Source organism: Bubalus kerabau, chromosome 9 (assembly GCF_029407905.1).
Source record: "Bubalus kerabau isolate K-KA32 ecotype Philippines breed swamp buffalo chromosome 9, PCC_UOA_SB_1v2, whole genome shotgun sequence".
Lineage (NCBI taxonomy): Eukaryota > Metazoa > Chordata > Mammalia > Artiodactyla > Bovidae > Bubalus > Bubalus kerabau.
Window position 1 is genome coordinate 58,171,557 of NC_073632.1, and position 18,500 is coordinate 58,190,056.

The window sequence follows — 18,500 nt, forward strand, 5'->3', positions numbered from 1 at the left end:
TTCCAAGGGTTTTTTTTTTTTTTCCTCTTTAAATTGTATTTTTGTTTCATTTTAGTACTCTCTTCTATTATTGATTTGTAACAAGAATGATATTTAAGTGGAGATAATTGCATTTTTGCATTTGTTGAGTGGAAAGTGTATTGTAAAATCTGAAGTTTATACAGGATATTTTAAATAAAAACAAGTAATAAGAATGCTTATATGAGACTGGCTTTTCCTTACAAGAATTAAAATGTCTCATAATCACAGTTGCATGCATTGTGTAAAAAGTAATTTTTTTATAGCATACGTTCATTTTGACATAAGCTGTTGTTTTCTTGATTTAAACACATTTTAGAACTTTTGATAAATAGCTATATATTCTTACGTTAAACTAAGTAGACTCAATTTAATTTGCTTTCATGTTGACATTTATAATCTTTTCAAAACAGGTATTAGAATGTGAATTCTATCTTTTAGAATTAATGGTAAGTATATTTCTTCCTTATGATTAATAGAGTAAAACTTACTTTCAAATTTAGTGAAGTCATAAATTTAAAGAAATAATTGTAGGGAGGTGCATTTTAAAACCATCCGAGTAATATGTGATGGTAAACCATAGTTCCTAGTGGCATCATCACCTGTATGCTGATGATACATACAGGTATCTTGAAAGCCTGTAAAATTGTATATCTTACTTAGGATGGAAAGTGTTTTCTGTTCTATAGTAACTATTATAGGATTACAATCAAACCAGTCAGGATAGTAAACCACTGTAAATTATTTGCACAATTTGTGTATATGTGTGGGATTATTTAAAGATAGATTATGTCTTTGGCAGAATTCTGCTCCACCAGTTGGGAATTACGGATTTATAGGCTAATAAGAGGTTTCAGTGTGTTGCAGATGTGACACTTTGAGTCTCTAAGGGAATGGATGCTGACTGACTGCCAACCGATTTACCAAGGTATATTCCAGAGAGAGCACTGCCTTCACTGTTACAGTAGAGTTTAGGGCTGACATGCTGCTTGCTTAAGAGAATAAGAGGGAAGCAAGCATGAGTTAGAAAAAAATACATTTTGAAATACACTATTAAAAATAGAAAAAAATACATTTTGAAATATACAATTAAAAATCAGTTGGGTAATGATAAGGTTTTTGTGCTATAATAAATCTGTTTTTATACATACACATTTTTTAAACTGTTTCTAGGATTGTTGCTTGATAGTGTATCATCCTTATAGACCTTTGCTCCAGTATGTGCAGGACATGGGCCAAGAAGACATGTTGCTTCCCCTTGCATGGTAATTAGAACAGAAGTTATTCATAGTGTAACATGTTATTAGCTAGGAAGGTTGACAATTAAATATGAAGTTTAGCATTTTTAAAGTAAACAGTGCCCCAAGATATTTTATGTTCAGTGAAATATCTGCTTATTGAATTTTAATAACTATATGGGAATAAATGCTAAAATGATAAAGATCTATTTGATGGATATTTCCATTAAAATTTGATTCTTATGAAAAACAGTTTACATGAAAATTAAGATTTTATCTTTAAACAATAATGGAATGTATAACTAAATCACTGTGCTGTAAACAGAAATGAACACTGATTTCAACTATATTTCAGTAAAATAAATTTAAAAATGTTATCTTTAATCAGAATATTTTGGGTGGTATTCAGCATACATATTAATATTTTGTATAATTTCTAGTTTCTTAACTGATTTTCTAATTTTAGAAAAAACTTTCTTATATTAAAATTTATTATGAAGTTTTAAAAATTTAAATATATTTAGCTGTAATTTTATTCAATAAATTGGCTTATTGTCACATTCATGTATCCATCTTTTTCCTTTGATGTTTTCACCTTTATGTCTGTTAAAGTAATATAAAAGACATAAATATATACAGATAGGGAAAATCTGGCCCTCTCTGGAGGGAAATGTACAATCATATGAAGTAGTTCTGCTTTCAGTAATACCATGATTTACATTTCTATAGGAGGATAGTGAATGATACCTACAGAACGGATCTTTGCCTACTGTATCCTCCTTTCATGATAGCTTTAGGTATGTAAACGTGGTGTACCTTTATTAGCTAAATTATTATAAACCTATTTAGCTCATCCTAAAAGAAATTTCACCCTATTGTGCTTTATGTTTTTATGTTCCTTGAAGTAATAGACTATTCCTTGCATGTGAACTTTCAGTAATATGAACCGCAACTGTCACAAATCAGGATTATTTCCCCCCCACCCCCCTTTTTTGGTAAGTTTTTTTTTTTAATCGCTTAAAATAATTTTAACCAGTATCTGAGTTTTTTGGCAGAGAAGTTTGGAATTAAGGCTTTTAACATTAGTTGATATTTATATAAAATTAAGTCTTTCATTTCCTGAGCCCAGTTAAGTCCTCAGAGGTCAAGTAAAGGAGGCTTTTGTGGTCCTTTGTGCCTTGCTGGAGGGAAAGTTAGCCACTATTCTGTCAGTTTTATCTGTGAAAGGCAGTACTGTCATGAATTACTAATAGAACAGATGGTTTTAGGTTTAAACTTCCTTTAATTTACATTTGTGGGAAAATTACCTAACCCTTTTTGAGTTTGTTTCCTTAATTATAAAATGTGGGCGGTACTAAAACTGTATAAATTTGTTACAGGAATTAAGCTTTCTTTTAAATAATGCCTGCTATATATTAGGCACTTGTTAGTTTCTGTTTCCTTTCTGTCTTCATTTCTATAACTCTTGTCTTCTTGATTTCCTCCGTATTCTTTTACCAGTTCAGACTGTTTTCATTGGTTTCTCTGTATTCAGTTATCCCTTTAATGTTTATGTTTCTCAGCCTTCTTACATGAGGGATGGCAAATAGGTTATACTTTTATAGTACTGGAGGCTCGCTGGAGTCCTGTGTTTGGAAGGATTTTGAAGTGGCATCTGGGTTCAGTGGGGGAGGAATGCTGAGATCTGCATGGGTAGGAAGGCTGTGTGCCACATCTCTGTCATCCATGCTGTTTTTGTTCTTCCCCTGGCAGGCTCATCGATTCTGCTGTCTCTGTGTGTTGAAACATTTAAATTTCTTTATTCAACCAAGATTTGCTCCTGAACTGGTCTTTATATCAATCTGTGCCTTTTGGATAGCTTCCTTTGGCATCTCACTGGCCCTCAGACTCTTAATTAGGATGAAACTCAACAGTTTGCTCCAAAATAAACTTTTAAATGTCTTTGTTATGTTGATGAATAGGACTAGTTAGTTGGAAACCCAGTAGTTAGGCTCTTTTATCTCCCTTGATACCTACTTCTAGCTGGTAACCAATACCTGTTGTGTCTGCCTTTAGTAATCTCATAGCTATCTTCTCATTTTTATCCGTATTATTACAGCTATCTCCTTCCTGACTAATTGGCTTCCAGCATCCCTGTTCTCAGAGAGCCAGTCTGTCCTCCACACTTGAGCAGGGCTAGAGGTTCTCAACCAGGGATAATGTTTCTCCCCACAGGATGTGTGGCAGTGTCTGGAGATGGTTTTGATCATGACAGCTGGGGTGGGATGCTCCTGGCTTCTAGTGAGTAGAAGCCAGGGATGCTGCTAAGCATCCTGCACTGCATAGGGCAGTCTTAAAGAATTGTCTAGTTCATAATGTCAGTAGTGCTGAAATTTAGAATCTGAGCTGGAAAGAACTTTTTAAAATGCAGAATTTGTGCCCCAATTAAATCTTTAAGTGCTCCTCCCAGTTCAGTTCAGTTCAGTCGCTCAGTTGTGTCCAACTCTTTGCGACCCCATGGACTGTAGCACAGCAGGCCTGCCTGTCGATCGCCAACTCCCAGAGTTTACTCAAACTCATGTCCATTGAGTTGGTGATGCCATCCAACCATCTCATCCTCTGTCATCCCCTTCTCCTCCCACCTTCAATCTTTCCCAGCATCAGGGTCTTTTCCAATGAGTCAGTTCTTTGCATCAGGTGGCCAAAGTATTGGAGTTTCAGCTTCATCATCAGTCCTTCCAATGAATATTCAGGATTGATCTCCTTTAGGATGGACTGGTTGGATCTCCTTGCAGTCCAAGGGACTCTCAAGTCTTCTCCAACACCACAGTTCAAAAGCATCAGTTCTTCAGTGCTCAGCTTTCTTTGTAGACCCAACTCTCATCCATACATGACTACTGGAAAAACCATAGCTTTGACTAGACGGACCTTTGTTGTCAAAGTAATGTCTCTGCTTATTAATATGCTGTCTAGGTTGGTCATAACTTTTCTTCCAAAAAGCAAGCATCTTTTAATTTCATGGCTGCAGTCACCATCTGCAGTGATTTTGGAGCCCCAAAATATAAAGTCTGTCATTGTTTCTACTGTTCGCCCATCTATTTCCCATGAAGTGATGGGACCAGATGCCATGATGTTAGTTTTCTGAATGTTAAGTTTTAAGTCAACTTTTTCACTCTCCTCTTTCACTTTTCATCAAGAGGTTCTTTAGTTCTTCACTTTCTGCCATAAGGGTGGTATCATCTGCATATCTGAGGTTATTGATATTTCTCCTGACAATCTTGATTCCAGCTTATGCTTCATCCAGCCCAGTGTTTCTCATGATGTACTCTGCATATAAGTTCAGTAAGCAGGGTAACAATATACAGCCTTGATGTACTCCTTTCCCTATTCGGAACCAGTCTGTTGTTCCCTTGTCCAGTTCTAACTGTTGCTTCCTGACCTGCATATAGGTTTCTCAAGAGGCAGGTCAGGTGGTCTGGTATTCCCATCTCTTCCAGAATTTTCCACAGTTTGTTGTGATCCACACAGTCAAAGGCTCTGGCATAGTCGATAGAGCAGAAGTAGATGTTTTTCTGGAACTCTCTTGCTTTTTCCATGATCCAGCGGATGTTGGTAGTTTAATCCCAACTTCTGGATAAAATCCATAGCTTTGTTTTAGCATTTATATACCTGTCACTCTCTGCTCCACTCCTCCCTTTTGTAAAAACTTAGCTTAGATATCATCTCTTTAGTGACATGCTCCCCAACTTTGTACTCCCTGAATCACCTGAGTCTTTGTTTAGGATGTCTCTGTCCCTAGTATACTCTGTGTATGCCCTGAAATGGCATTTTCCACTGTATTTTTATTACTTATTTTTATAATTCTGACCTTTGGCCTTTCAGTTCATCTTGGACAAGCCCTACTTTGTAACTTTGTTTAACTTGGGGCAACCAGTATGTTGTTTCACATTTGAGTTACTCTTTGCCTAGAATGTCACTCTTAACAAAGTCATATGGTTAACCTGACCAGGGAATATAATATTTAATAAGCCTATGTGGGATCAGGGTAGGCAGGCTGCTTGGGAAAAATTATAGTAGGCAAAGTTAAGATGTAGATTGTCATCCTTGGGCTCTTTCATTATCTTTGTTAGTTTGTATTGTAAGTAATATATATAAATACATTGTTATAGTTCATTACGTTTTTTTTTCTTCAGCTCTGTTGGATTACAATGCTGAATTCTGTATAGAATGCCCCGTTTTCACCTAACTTGATCATATGCTAATGACTTGAAAAAGCAGAAGCAACACTGCTTTTAATTGAAAATACCAAAACAGAGTAGTGTTTAAATTTATCATTGCATAGATTGGCTGGTTTTTCTGGTTTGTTTTTTTATCACTCTGACTTTTGGGTGCATTTTGACCACTACTTTGTACTACTGTTCAGGGATTCTTCCCCTGTGCTAATTTTCTCAGTGGACTTTTTCCTCTCTGACATGCCCTAACTCTCAAGGCAACTGCACCATGACTAGCTCACCTCATGCTCACCATGAGGAGCAGATGTCAAAACCTTAAAAACAAAAACTATATGTATATCACCCAGTAATTTTTCCTCCCTATAAGATTAAATTGGTGGGATGGTCATATAATTCATAAATTATATGAATCTGTATAATTTTTAAAAAGAATATAATAAAATACACATAAGTGAATGAATATCTTTCTGACTCCATACATTCCATGTGCAATTAAACATGTAATTTGTGTCTCATTTTCTCTCCAGCTTGCCTGCATGTAGCCTGTGTTGTACAGCAGAAAGACGCCAGACAGTGGTTTGCTGAGCTTTCTGTGGATATGGAGAAGGTAATCTTTAGAATTCCCTTAACTGAATATAAACTTGAACATTTTGAAGTTAATGTCGTATTTATTTACCATGTGCCTAAAATTTCATGATGTCAGCCAGGCATTGAGTACTTCTTGGTTAAAAAAAAAAAATGTTAAGAAATATGTTGGCAAGAAGAATTGATTTTGACCATTTAGGTTATATTTCTGTTCAGTTTAGGATTACATAGAATGGTAAACTTAGAGATTGCAAAGCAGTCTCTAATTGCCAAAATTATTTTAAAAGCTACCTAGTGACGACTGTAATCCTACTCTGAACTCCAGTAACACAACCTATCTCCTGACATTGGATTGTTGCCCTTTTTTCTACCTTTTTTTGCTGAAATGTTCTAGAATCAGTCCAAGGATAGATATACTCGGGGGGGGGGGGGATCTAATTTGGAAACTGGACTTGATAGATTTGTAGCTGCTGGTTTTGAGTACCTTAATTCATGTATAGAGTAGTTAGTAGAGAATCAAAATCTTTTGTGCACTACCTGTCATTAAATTTTTTGAAACAATGATTTTAGAGGAGTGTACTTTGTAGCGGTAGGGCTTCCCAGGTGGCTCAGTAGTAAGAAATCTGCCTGCCAATGCAGGAGACACTGGTTCGATCCCTGGGTCAGGAAGATCCCCTGGAGGAGGAAATGGCAACCCACTCCAGTATTCTTGCTTGGAGAATCCCATGGACATAGGAGCCTGGCAGGTTACAGTCCATTGGGTGGCAAAGAGTTGGATATGACGGAGAACACACATGCTCTATAGTGGTATTCTCTTTAATGGTTTAGACTTTTGTTCCTAGTACCTCACTGTTTTGTTTTGGTTTAAGATATCAGTAGATAGAAGGAAACCAACTGCAGAGATGGATAAGGATAAGACCTAGCATACATGTGCTTTCACATTTACTGGGATTGACTAACCTAATCTGAAGGATAGAGACTGTCTTTTCACTGTTTCCTAAATGATGTCTAGGATGTGATGTATGTTCTTTATATACCAAATGTTGCTTGATATTGCCACTGAGAACTTTTCAAATATTTTCTTCTAGATTTTGGAAATAATCAGGGTTATTTTAAAGTTGTATGAGCAATGGAAAAATTTTGATGAGAGAAAAGAGATGGCAACTATTCTTAGTAAGATGCCAAAACCAAAACCTCCTCCAAACAGGTACTTTGTAGAGTTTAATTATTGCTTTTATTTAATTATATATTGCATAGGCATTATCATATTTTTAATAGAGTATGCTATTTTGTTTTTATAAAATGTCTTCTAAAACTTCATGATACGTGTTTTTTGTGACTTAATATTTTGAAGACGTCTCATTTTAAAAAATACATTAATCTGATCATCTGTTAAGTAACTTTTCTTGATATAATGGTGGGTCTATTACAGGTATCCCTCAACATATGGCTTATATACTTACATAAGTTTAAACAGAACAGAGATAGGCAAGTCCATCTAAAATTCAGGGATAAAGAATTTTGTAGTAGTTCCATGTCAGTTTCACTCTGTGCCATCTTTTTTCCCCCAGTAGTGGCTGTTACCCTGGTGATAAAGTTCAGTATCATTTTTCAAAAACTTAGATGATTGATCTGATACTGTAAAGATAAATAAATTTGACTTTCGAGTGACTCAGAGATCCATTGCACATAATAACATAATTTTGCTAAGTATGAGTTACTTGTGCTAAAAGGGTTTTTTTGTTGTGGTGGGGTTTTTTATGTGTTTTATTGTTTTTTAACTGGATCTATTCATTTAAGTTCAGTGGTTCTCAGCTGTCAGTGTACATCGGATCATTTCGTTTAGGGGGAAAAGGTCAGAAGGGAAACTACCCATCTTAATCATTTATCAAGAAAAATTAATAAGTTATATAATGTTAAGATTGATTTGTAGATCTGGTATGTTAAGGTTACCATTTGGAAAAATTAATACTTTTACAAGGAGCTGTTTAAAGCAGCCATTCAAACAGCTGCCTTTGGATGCATTTTTTGCAGAAATTCCCTGAGTGATTCTTCACTAGTTGCAGGGCCTGAAGCTGCAAGATGCTGATGGACAAGATAAGGCAGTTATCCTATTGCCACAGTTACTGGTATTTTCAGTTTCAGTGTTTAAATATTCAGTGCTTTCCAGGAAATTACCATATTTCTTTCTGACTTTTAAAGGTTTGCTGTATTCACGTACGGTTTTATTATGCCTTTGGACAATGATTTTTTGGAAGAACACTTCTTGATTTTCATTATTAGTAGGAAGATTTTCCATGTATAATTTAATTTCATAGGAAATTTGTCTAGAAGAATCTCTATGTTGAGTGATACCTGTAATGACAACAGAATACCCTAATTTAAATTTTTGAGTGTGTATGGACACTAACTTCCAGAATGCTTGCTATATGTGTGAGGGCACCAAGTTACATAAGAATAAAAACATAAAACCAAATGTAGTCTTCTGGATTTTAATTTTTCCACATCTGTATCTTATGATTGGAAATGTCTTTGTTTTGTAGAGCCTATAGCAAAGAATAACTTTAAAAATTAGTAGCCTTACTAGGGTTTTGAAAATGAGTCTTTTAATTGGTGTAAAATCTCTTTCTTCCCCACTTGAACAGTGAAGGAGAGCAGGGTCCAAATGGAAGTCAGAACTCTAGCTACAGCCAATCTTAAAACATTCCGAAGAATTTCATAGTGGACCAGTTGGAAATAAACCATTGGACAGATTTCAGTAATGTCTTCAGTGGAACACAAATGAAAATGAATAGCTTGTTTCTGTCAAGCATATTGGGAAGTGATTTTATTTTTGCAAAATGTTTTCCTTACCTAATTTGATTCTAATACATAATTGATTAAAATCTATTGTTTATGAAAGTTTGGAAAGGTTCTGAGAGGACCTACAGACAGACATACAGACTTTTGAAAATTAATAGCTTCTGATTAGTATAATTTTTCTTAATTTGGGTAATAGAAATTTTAACTTTTTATTAAGCCAGAAAACATGAAACATAATTTGTTTAAAATTCTCTTTGGTCACTGAATGACCAAAAAAAGGAAGTAAGTCAAATATATGAGGGTCTTTTTTTTTTTTTCCCTCCTTAAGTTAAACTTTAAAATTGTATTTAAGGAATCAAATCTTACAAAATCGTGGAAGGTGTTGGTGATGATGATGATTTCAGGGAAATGAATCAATTACCTATGATTTTAAAGTGTATTTTATTCAGTAGTTTTGGTATCTTGCCATGGAGGATACTAGCCCAGCCTAACAGAAAAGTGCAATATGTACAGCATACTTTGACATTTTAAAAGTTATACTCCATAACCATTTTGAAATGCTGGGCAAACATTTAAAAAACTTGCATTTAATTCAGTTAATCAGGCATTTTGAAAGCTAATTGGATGAAAACTGTAATATGGTTGAAATTTGGTAACATTTTTGTTATTTTTACTGTGAAGTTTTTATATGATGTACACACCCTAGTTTATTTTTGTGTCTTAGTGTGGACTTACAGATTTACTACAGGAATCCTGAGCCAGGAACACAGTCAGGTTTCAGGCCAGTTAGATACTGGCTGTTCTTAATTCTCATCTGAGTGTAGGACTTCAGACTAAATGTTATATCAGTGGGACTTTGCTGTCTGTAGAAGTTACTAAATTACATGATCGTTTTCTTCAGACTTGAAGGAGAGTGATAAAATTTGGAGTCATAGGATATTGATGTACAATTTAAGGATTAAAAATTTTTATAATTCAATTGTGAATAATGGATTATTAAATGTTGACTTCCTAGTATAAAACTACAAGAATAAAAATACATTCTCCAGCTATATTGGCTAGTGTCTTGAATTTATCTTTTTTGACTCTTCTTTCTGTTGTTTTTGGAGTCTTTCTTCCTTTGGATAAGTATTAAAGCCTTCTATGGTTTATCAAGTAGTAATTTCATATAGTTTATAAACAGACTTCTAGAGTTCTGCTTCCTTGTGGAGAGTATCACATAAGCTGGAAAAAGATAATAAAGTCAGTACCATTGATAAACATTGGTCTCCTAGGATTATGAAATAAGAAAAAAAAGCTCTCCTCAGGTCTGAAGGAATTAAGACTGGGCTTGGGTTGGAAGGGCAGAATGATTATATATATCACTATCATTGACTTAACCCTAATTTTTTTTTTAAGCCTACCTATATTTCTAAAAAGTTTTTAGTTTGAAAATACATATGCCTGGTACTTTTATTTTCAACCTCTTAAGTAGAAAATGAACATATACAAGAGTAGATAAAATGTTATAATGAGCCTCCTTAATACCTGTCAACTCATGGCCAATTTCATTTTAAACTCCCACCACTTCCTCCAATATGCATATTATTTTTAAGCAAATCCAAAATATTTTGTCCATAATTATCTTAGTATGTAATCCTAAAATACCTAGAAGAGAATTTGTCAAAATAGTTTTGTAATAAATATCTAGCGTTTATATTTTTAGTTGTTTCCTTAATATCATAAAAATTATTAAATAATTCTACTTAGGATCTAAATATAGACTACATGTGTAATTCATTGATAAATCTTTTAAAATTCTTGGATTCCTCCTTTATTTCATTTCAGAAGTTCCCCATTTTGGTTTGCTTGTTCACTAAGAATTTCCCACCATATGTACTTTGCTGATTGTATCTTTGAGGTGCTACTTAACATGTTCTTTTCTCTGTATTTCTATATATTGGTAATGGAATGCAAAAGCTTGATCAGGTTCAGGCTCAATTTTTCTTTTTCCTTTATAAACTATTGTATAAAGTATGGATATTTTCCTTCAGGAGGCATATAATGGCTGGTTGTCTCTTCCTTTATTTAGTAGCCATTGAGGGATGTGTATTGTTTTTAAAAACTAAGTATTACCATAGGCTGCATTATTTAGTAAGACAGCCGCTAGCCATGTGTGGCTACTGAACACTCAAAATGTGGCTAGTCTGAATTGAAATGTGCTATATATATGTTGAATTTTAATACTTGGTACAAAAGAATGTAAGATATCAAATTTGTTTATAATGATTATATGTTTTAAATGATTTTTTAGATACCTAGGAGTAAATACAAATACTAAAATTAATTTCACCTCTTTTATCTCTTTTTAAATGTAAGCAAATTAAAAATCACATAATGGCTTGCATCATAATTCTTTTGGACAGTGTTGCTATAAGACATAAGGAAAATGTCAGATCCAGTTCCATTTTCTCTGCTTTTTATTCCTGCTCTCAGAGCAACTTTTAGTCATTTCTTTGCTGTTGTGTTACTTCCACATTTTCAAGTAACATGCTTATCGCATTTACTGAGCACTTACTTACTATGTAACAAGTACATTCTAAGCTCTCTACCTTATGAAGTCATTTACTTCTCAGGCAGTCTTTTCAGAGATGTTCTTGTCCTCAGGAACAGAAAGTTAAGTAATTTACCTAATCACAAGTCAAGAGGTTGGATTTAGTTCAGTTCAGGTCCTCACTCGTGTCCAACTCTGCGACCCCATGGACTGCAGCATGCCAGGCCTCCCTGTCCATCGCCACTTCCACAGTTTACTCAAACTCATATCCCCAAAAATTGAATCGGTGATGCCATCCAGCCATCTCATCCTCTGTCGTCCCCTTCTCTCGCCTTCAGTCTTTCCTAGCATCAGGGCCTTTTCCAGTGAGTCAGTTCTTCAAATCAGGTGGCCAAATACTGGAGTTTCAGCTTCATCATCAGTCCTTCCAATGAATATTCAGGACTGGTTGGATCTCCTTGCAGTCCAAGGGACTCTCAAGAGTCTTCTCCAACACCACAGTTCAAAAGCATCAGTTCTTCGGCACTCAGCTTTCTTTGTAGTCCAACTCTCACATCCATACATGACCACTGGAAAAACCATAGCTTTGACTAGACGAACCTTTGTTGTCAAAGTAATGTCTTTGCTTATTAATATGCTGTCTAGATTGGTCATAACTTTTCTTCCAAGGAGCAAGCATCTTTTAATTTCATGGCTGCAGTCACCATCTGCAGTGATTTTGGAGCCCCCAAAATAAAGTGTGTCACTGTTTTTATTGTTTTCCCATCTATTTGCCATGAAGTAATGGGACCAGATGCCATGATCCTAGTTTTCTGAATGTTGAGTTTTAAGCCAACTTTTTCACACTCCTCTTTCACTTTCATCAAGAGGCTTTTTAGTTCCTCTTCGCTTTCTGCCATAAGGGTGGTACCATCTGCATATCTGAGGTTATTGATATTTCTCCCAGTGAGCTTGGATTAGATTTTTATTAAAATTTGGGCAGTGGACTCCAAGGCCCAGGCTCTTAAACACTTCACTTTACTGCCTGCTCTGCTTACCCTCCAGTTTCTTTTAATTTCTTTCAGTTGTAAATATCATTGCAACTTCCTACTATTGAAGATTTAACTTTCCTGCATACTTCCTATTCTCCATTCCAACTCCCATCTACCCCACCACCACCCTGCCCCCATACTCATTCTACCCTGGGACTTCTACTCCCATCTTCCTCCCAGGTAAACTGCATAATTGTTGTTAAACTTATATTCAGTATATATTAAGTATACACAGATAATTTTGTGTTCTGTAGTATTTCCTTTCTATTTGAATATTTTTTGCCTTCTGGGAGTAGGGGTTTTAACTAAAAGCCTGGTATGTTTATGCAGACTCTTTACCCTGACGTATTTACCTATTCCTTGTTGGGTCAAGTACTTCAACTGCAGTTCACTCTGTATAGTTTTTCTTCTCTGTGAGCTTGTGGCTCTTAATATCCTCACTTTGTTAATATATATGCCCTAGTAATATTTGTTTATATAATTTGCTTAAAGGCAGCAAGGATTTGAAGAGTCACGATCTGGGGAGAAGGAAAGCTAAGGAGGATGAGCCAACATTGAAAAGTGTATGTGTGTGTGTGTGTGTATTACATGTATTTTCCATCTTTTCTAGTTCTTGTAGGGAGTTGGCTCTGTTAGAAACTAGATTGATGTGTCAGAAATAGAAGTTCAAGGTGATAACATCACATCTCTACCCCAGATTCTCCAATAGCTTAATAAATTATTTAGGACAAAAACCAGGTCCTTACAGTTTACTTTCCAGGCCTTACATGTTCTGAGTGACTATATAAATGAGACTAAAAACAGATGGGTCTGAAGAGACAGATGGAAGAAAGCACAAAGTTGTTTTACCACTCATCAGTATATGAACAAGTATAGGACTTAACATTCTAAAGGAATATACTCATGCTAGTGGGGATCATTTGCATTTAAACTTTCTTCTAATAATATTTTCATTATTTTTAATTAAGATGTATTTACAGATAGTGTATAGTTTAAAAATGGTTGCTTCAGTGAGTTTTGGTAAATGATTATACCTGTGTCCCAGCACCTCAATCAAGATAGAGAGTGCTTCCATCACCCTAGAAATTTTCCTCCTTGTTTTTCTAGTTAATCTCTTATCAATGGAGGCAACCACTGTTCTGATTACTATCCCTATAGATCATATTACCTTTTTAAGATTCCAAATTGTATCACTACCATGTTGGTCATAGTGCCATAAGTCTTTGCATATTGTTAATTTATTTTCATTGTTCATATTTCACCTACTTTTCATCCCAGATTTTTGGTATTTTAAGGTTAAGTCTGTTTGGTAATCTACTGGTATAGCTCATAGCCTCTTTGATGAAGAGTATAGAAGCTATGCTGAACACCTGATCACACATTATGATTAAGTAATACAAGTAACTGGGTATTTTGGAATATACTTAAAGCTCAACATTCAGAAAACAAAGAGCATGGCATCTGGTCCCATCACTTCATGGCAAATAGATGGGGAACCAGTGTCAGACTATTTTTTTGGGCTCCAAAATTATGGCAGATGGTGACTGCAGCCATGAAATTAAAAGACGCTTACTCCTTGGAAGGAAAGTTATGACCAACCTAGATAGCATATTCAAAAGCAGAGACATTACTTTGCCAACAAAGGTCCGTCTCGTCAAGGCTATGGTTTTTCCTGTGGTCATGTATGGATGTGAGAGTTGGACTGTGAAGAAAGCTGAGCGCTGAAGAATTGATGCTTTTGAACTGTGGTGTTGGAGAAGACTCTTGAGTCCCTTGGACGACAAGGAGATCCAACCAGTCCATTCTGAAGGAGATCAGCCCTGGGGTTTCTTTGGAAGGAATGATGCTAAAGCTGAAACTCCAGTACTTTGGCCACCTCATGCGAAGAGTTGACTCATTGGAAAAGACTTTGATGCTGGGAGGGATTGGGGGCAGGAGGAGAAGGGGACGACAGAGGATGAGATGGCTGGATGGCATCACTGACTCGATGGACGTGAGTCTAAGTGAACTCCAGGAGTTGGTGATGGACAGGGAGGCCTGGCGTGCTGTGATTCATGGGGTCACAAAGAGTCGGACATGGCTGAGTGACTGAACTGAACTGATTGAATAATACTAAAATATTTAAAAATTAATTTTAGAATCCCTTTATTTTAGAAACCTTTATGTTCCCATGGTGAGTCACATACATTACCTTAATCATCATTAGGCTTTGGAAATAGGCTGGGGGAGGTGGTATTCCCAATTTATAAGTGAGAAAAAGATTCAACAAAAAAATAATTGACATATACAAACTCCCTTTCCCATTAACCAGTGGTTCCAGGGCTACATTTTTATTCTTTTGCCTATTCCACTATTCTGGGCTGCATGTACACAAGGAAAGGGTCAGCTTGTATTCCAAAAATCAATCTCCTTGTTTCTTCTCTGAAAGTTCATAGGTTGCCCATTCCTTCCATCCTCCAGCATAGTGTTGAGCACTAAAAACATACATCAAATAATTAGTGCTGTAACCGTTTTTCCTGCTTTATAGCACAAGGTTCACAGGAACTTTAGAGATAAGATGACTTTAGAGATTTAGCAGTGCATTGACTTTTCAACATAATATTTACACTTGAAGCATATTTAAAGGATCGTAGAATGAAAAGTACAGCCAGTCGATAATATTCTGTACTCTATACTTCTGTTAGTATAGTAAGTATAAAATTCTTCAGTAGACCAATAAAAATATGCCTATGGAACACTGCAATACATATCCTAAACCCATTTTTATCCTTAAGCTACTTACTTGTTAAAGCCCAGAGATACTGCTGTGACCATAGCCACCTTGCTTCTCACTCCAGCTAAACAAGAAAACACTAGACTGTCAGATTTGGATGGCTTTACTTCTTTGTACTTCTCTTTGAAGTCTTTTGGGTTCATCTGTAGAGCTTCACCTACATCATCCACTGAAAGAAAATGTTAAGAATTTCATTTAAATTTTAGATACAGTCAATTAGTGGATATATGTTTTCCTAACAAATCAGGTTAAAACACATCACTTACATGGTATATTGACAGACCCAGGGATTTTTCCAGACTCATGAATTTCCCATGGCTCTCTAACATCAATTAACATAATTTTTTTGGACTTCAGGAGGTTTTTAAGTTCCTTATAAGTGACATCTTCACAAATAGTACAAAAATTGAGGCAGCTTTTTATTGACTTCAAACCTGGAAAGAATAAAATAAATTAGCTACCTTCAAAATGACACCGCTATTAATATCTGGAAGGAGTAAGTCAAAGGAGTTTTCCTCATGTTCAAGTCAGCTCACCATATCAATCTTTTGACTTCTTATATAAAGTCTCATTTTCATAGTGGAAAGAACAGGGGTTTTAGAGTCAGATAAATCAAGGTTCAAATCCTGGCCTGCCCATTTAGCTCTGTGACCCTGGGCAGATTACTTAAACTCTCTGGGAGAGTAAAATCAAATAATATTTAACTTTTAGAGTTGCTATGAGGTTTAAATAATCTGTACAGTACTCAATAATGTCTTTTCACCTTTCCTTCATGACTTATGCACATTGTTCCTTCTGAAGGGAACACCTTTCTCTCTCGTCTCTACCAGGCACTCTGAGCCTCCTTTACAACCCTGTTAAATGTCACTTACCACTTCCCCTTTGATCAAACACTTCCACTTCTAGGTATCCATTCCCGTAAAATACACAAAGAAGGGTGTACATACACAAAAAGAAGCGTGTACAATGATAATTTTTGAAGAACTTTTAATAATAGCAAAGAAATTGGAAACTAAAATATCCATCAATAAGGGACTAGCTTTAGGGTAATTCATAGTTATGGGATATATGCAGTGGTTAAAAGAGTTTTATGTATTGCCATGAATACCTAAGCTTTTGAATACCTAAGTGAGAAAAAAAATTACAGAAGAGTAAGTGCAGAAGGTCACACTATATATTAAATATTCCCCAGTGGCTCAGCTGGTAAAGAACCTGCCTGCCAATGCAGGACATGCAAGAGACACATGATCCCTGGGTTGGGAAGATCCCTGGAGAAGGAAATGGCCCCCCACTCCAGTATCCTTGTGTAGAAAATTCCATGGACAGAGGAGACTAGTGAGTTACAGTCCATGGTGTCACAAAAAGTTGGGCATAACTGAGTGTGCATACACATAGATTTGTTTGTTGTTTAGTTGCTAAGTCATATCCTACTCTTGTGACCCCATTGACTGTAGCCCACCAGGCTACTCAGTCCGTGGGATTTCCCAGGCAAGAATACCCAGATTAACATTTCCTACTCTGGGGGATCTTCCAGACCCAGGGATTTAACCCTCGTCTCTTGCTTGGCAGGCAGATTTTTTTTTCTACTGAGCCACCTGGGAAGCACATACATTTATTTAGGTATACTCCTATCTGGGGAGTGTATATAAAGGGGTGTGCTTTGTTTTAATATAATTTTTGCTTTATTGTTTAATGAATATAATCATGTATTACAAGTTTTTTTTTTTTTTTTTTTTTTAATGAAACAGGCACCTTTTCTCTAACACCTCCAACTCCATCCTTTCCAATGCAGTCTCACTCGACTGGGTTGTGTATGGTGATGGTTTATTTGTGTCTGTCTTACCCCAAATGGGCTTCCCTGGTGGCTCAGATGGTAAAGAATTTTCCTGCAGTGCTAGAGACCTGGTTTAATCCCTGGGTTGGGAAGATCCCCTAGACAAGGGAAAGGTACCTACTCCAGTATTCTGGCCTGGAGAATTCCATGGACCCATGGGGTCACAGAGTCAGACACGACTGAGCTACTTTCACCTTCACACCCAACTGGTGAAGTAAACTATCCCAGCAGGATGTCTGTCAGATTAGGAGCTCAATAAATGATTGCAGACTAAAGGTAAAACCAAATAACAGAATTTGTATGAATGACACATCTTCAACTACACAGGCTGTACCAAGAGTTACAAGGGAATAACTGGGGCGGGGAAGTGTTACACTGGAGCCCCTGTATCTTTATCCACAAAAGTTGTTGCTAAAGGAGAGGCAGTATATTAAGCAGAGATAAGGGACAGGAGGTCTGCTCCGAGTTCTAGACCACCTCCTCCACTAACCACCTTGGCTTCTCTGGCTTCTGTTCGGCCAGTTGTGGTACTATTACAGGCCGAACGAGGTATCTGGGTTTGATCAACCCGTGAGTGCTGCTCTCTAGTGGGTCGCAAGTAAAACTCGCAAGACGGCTTCTCATTGCCACTGTCCAGGGCAGGAACTGGCCACTCGGCTCATTTCCCTGAGTCGCGAATTGACCTTCATTGCTCAGTCAAGCACCATACCTTTCTAACTGTTCCCACGAGAGCCCCCTGAAGTCATGTTTACCTCTCTGCGTCTGCCGAGAGCAACCCCAGACCCCAGTAGCCCGGAATCTGAAGAAACAAGGACTGTAAGTGGGTGTTACATTCCCAGGGCTCAAGTGTACTGGGTTTGACTTTTAACTGGAAGCCTTAAAGAAGCAAACACGGTCACGAACGCCATCCTCTCCCAGGGGCTCGTGATTAGGCGTCCTCCCTTTCCTCGGGGACCACTGAGCTCACCCCAGAGCGCAGCCTCCGCAGACCCGAAGATCGTCCGGCAAGAACTCCAGGGCAGCAGGCGCTGCAGCACCATCGCTGCTAACCACTTCGTTCTCCTGCTCCTTCACTTCCGGCCGCGCGGCGAGCGGTGCCGGGCTCTCGAGCGCCCACCAGCTAGGCGCTGGCCGAACCCGGTAGTGCCACTAGGAGTAATCGCGAACAGAAACGTGCCCTGTTTTAAAATTTAAAAGATTAATGGGAAAGAAACTGAGGGTTGGGAAGAAACTGAGGTATGGGCTTTTTTTTTTTTTTAATTTTAATTATTTTTTAAAGGAGAGGCAAAGTTTAAAAGTGAACAGAAAATAGAAGGCAATATTTAAAGGTATAAAGTAAGAAATTCCTCCGGTTTACTTCAAAACAAGGATTCTTATGTATTGGATTAAAGCAAATTTTAATACATGGACACTTTGCTAAGAATCACTCTTAACTCCCATAGCTGACTCCAACTGATGTCAGTATTAAGATAATC

General features: G+C 36.7%; 2 protein-coding genes across 4 annotated transcripts in view; one reads left to right on the forward strand and one right to left on the reverse strand.

Annotated features, from left to right (window-relative positions):
* CCNC (cyclin C) overlaps positions 1–18,500 on the forward strand; it is a 37,539-nt gene that overhangs the window by 16,375 nt on the left and 2,664 nt on the right. Inside the window, exons 7-12 of one of the 3 annotated variants that reach the window (XM_055535410.1) lie at positions 432–467; positions 1,192–1,283; positions 1,986–2,053; positions 5,995–6,074; positions 7,141–7,259; positions 8,087–8,746. In XM_055535410.1, the coding sequence (XP_055391385.1) occupies positions 432–467; positions 1,192–1,283; positions 1,986–2,053; positions 5,995–6,074; positions 7,141–7,259; positions 8,087–8,141 (450 nt within the window). In that variant the 3' untranslated portion in view covers positions 8,142–8,746. Of the gene's footprint in view, positions 1–431; positions 468–1,191; positions 1,284–1,985; positions 2,054–5,994; positions 6,075–7,140; positions 7,260–8,086; positions 9,907–18,500 lie in introns of those variants that run through there. The other 2 variants (XM_055535409.1, XM_055535411.1) reach the window with 2 other exon arrangements.
* Positions 14,713–18,124, reverse strand: TSTD3 (thiosulfate sulfurtransferase like domain containing 3). Its single transcript, XM_055535412.1, has 4 exons — positions 17,993–18,124; positions 15,458–15,625; positions 15,201–15,360; positions 14,713–14,892 (listed from the first exon to the last, which is right to left on the reverse strand). The coding sequence occupies exons 1-4, from the start codon at positions 18,063–18,065 to the stop codon at positions 14,820–14,822; spliced, it is 474 nt and encodes a 157-aa protein (XP_055391387.1). The 5' UTR covers positions 18,066–18,124; the 3' UTR covers positions 14,713–14,819.

What these genes read in the sequence shown, in the direction of transcription:
- TSTD3 (XM_055535412.1), bottom strand. Translation starts at nt 18,065, where the DNA reads ATGGTGCTGCAGCGCCTGCTGCCCTGGAGTTCTTGCCGGACGATCTTC. An exon ending in TGCGGAGGCTGCGCTCTGGG is followed by an intron (nt 15,626 to 17,992) that starts GTGAGCTCAGTG and finishes TATTCTTTCCAG; the next exon opens with GTTTGAAGTCAATAAAAAGC. An exon ending in GTATCTCTGGGCTTTAACAA is followed by an intron (nt 14,893 to 15,200) that starts GTAAGTAGCTTA and finishes GTATGTTTTTAG; the next exon opens with TGCTCAACACTATGCTGGAG.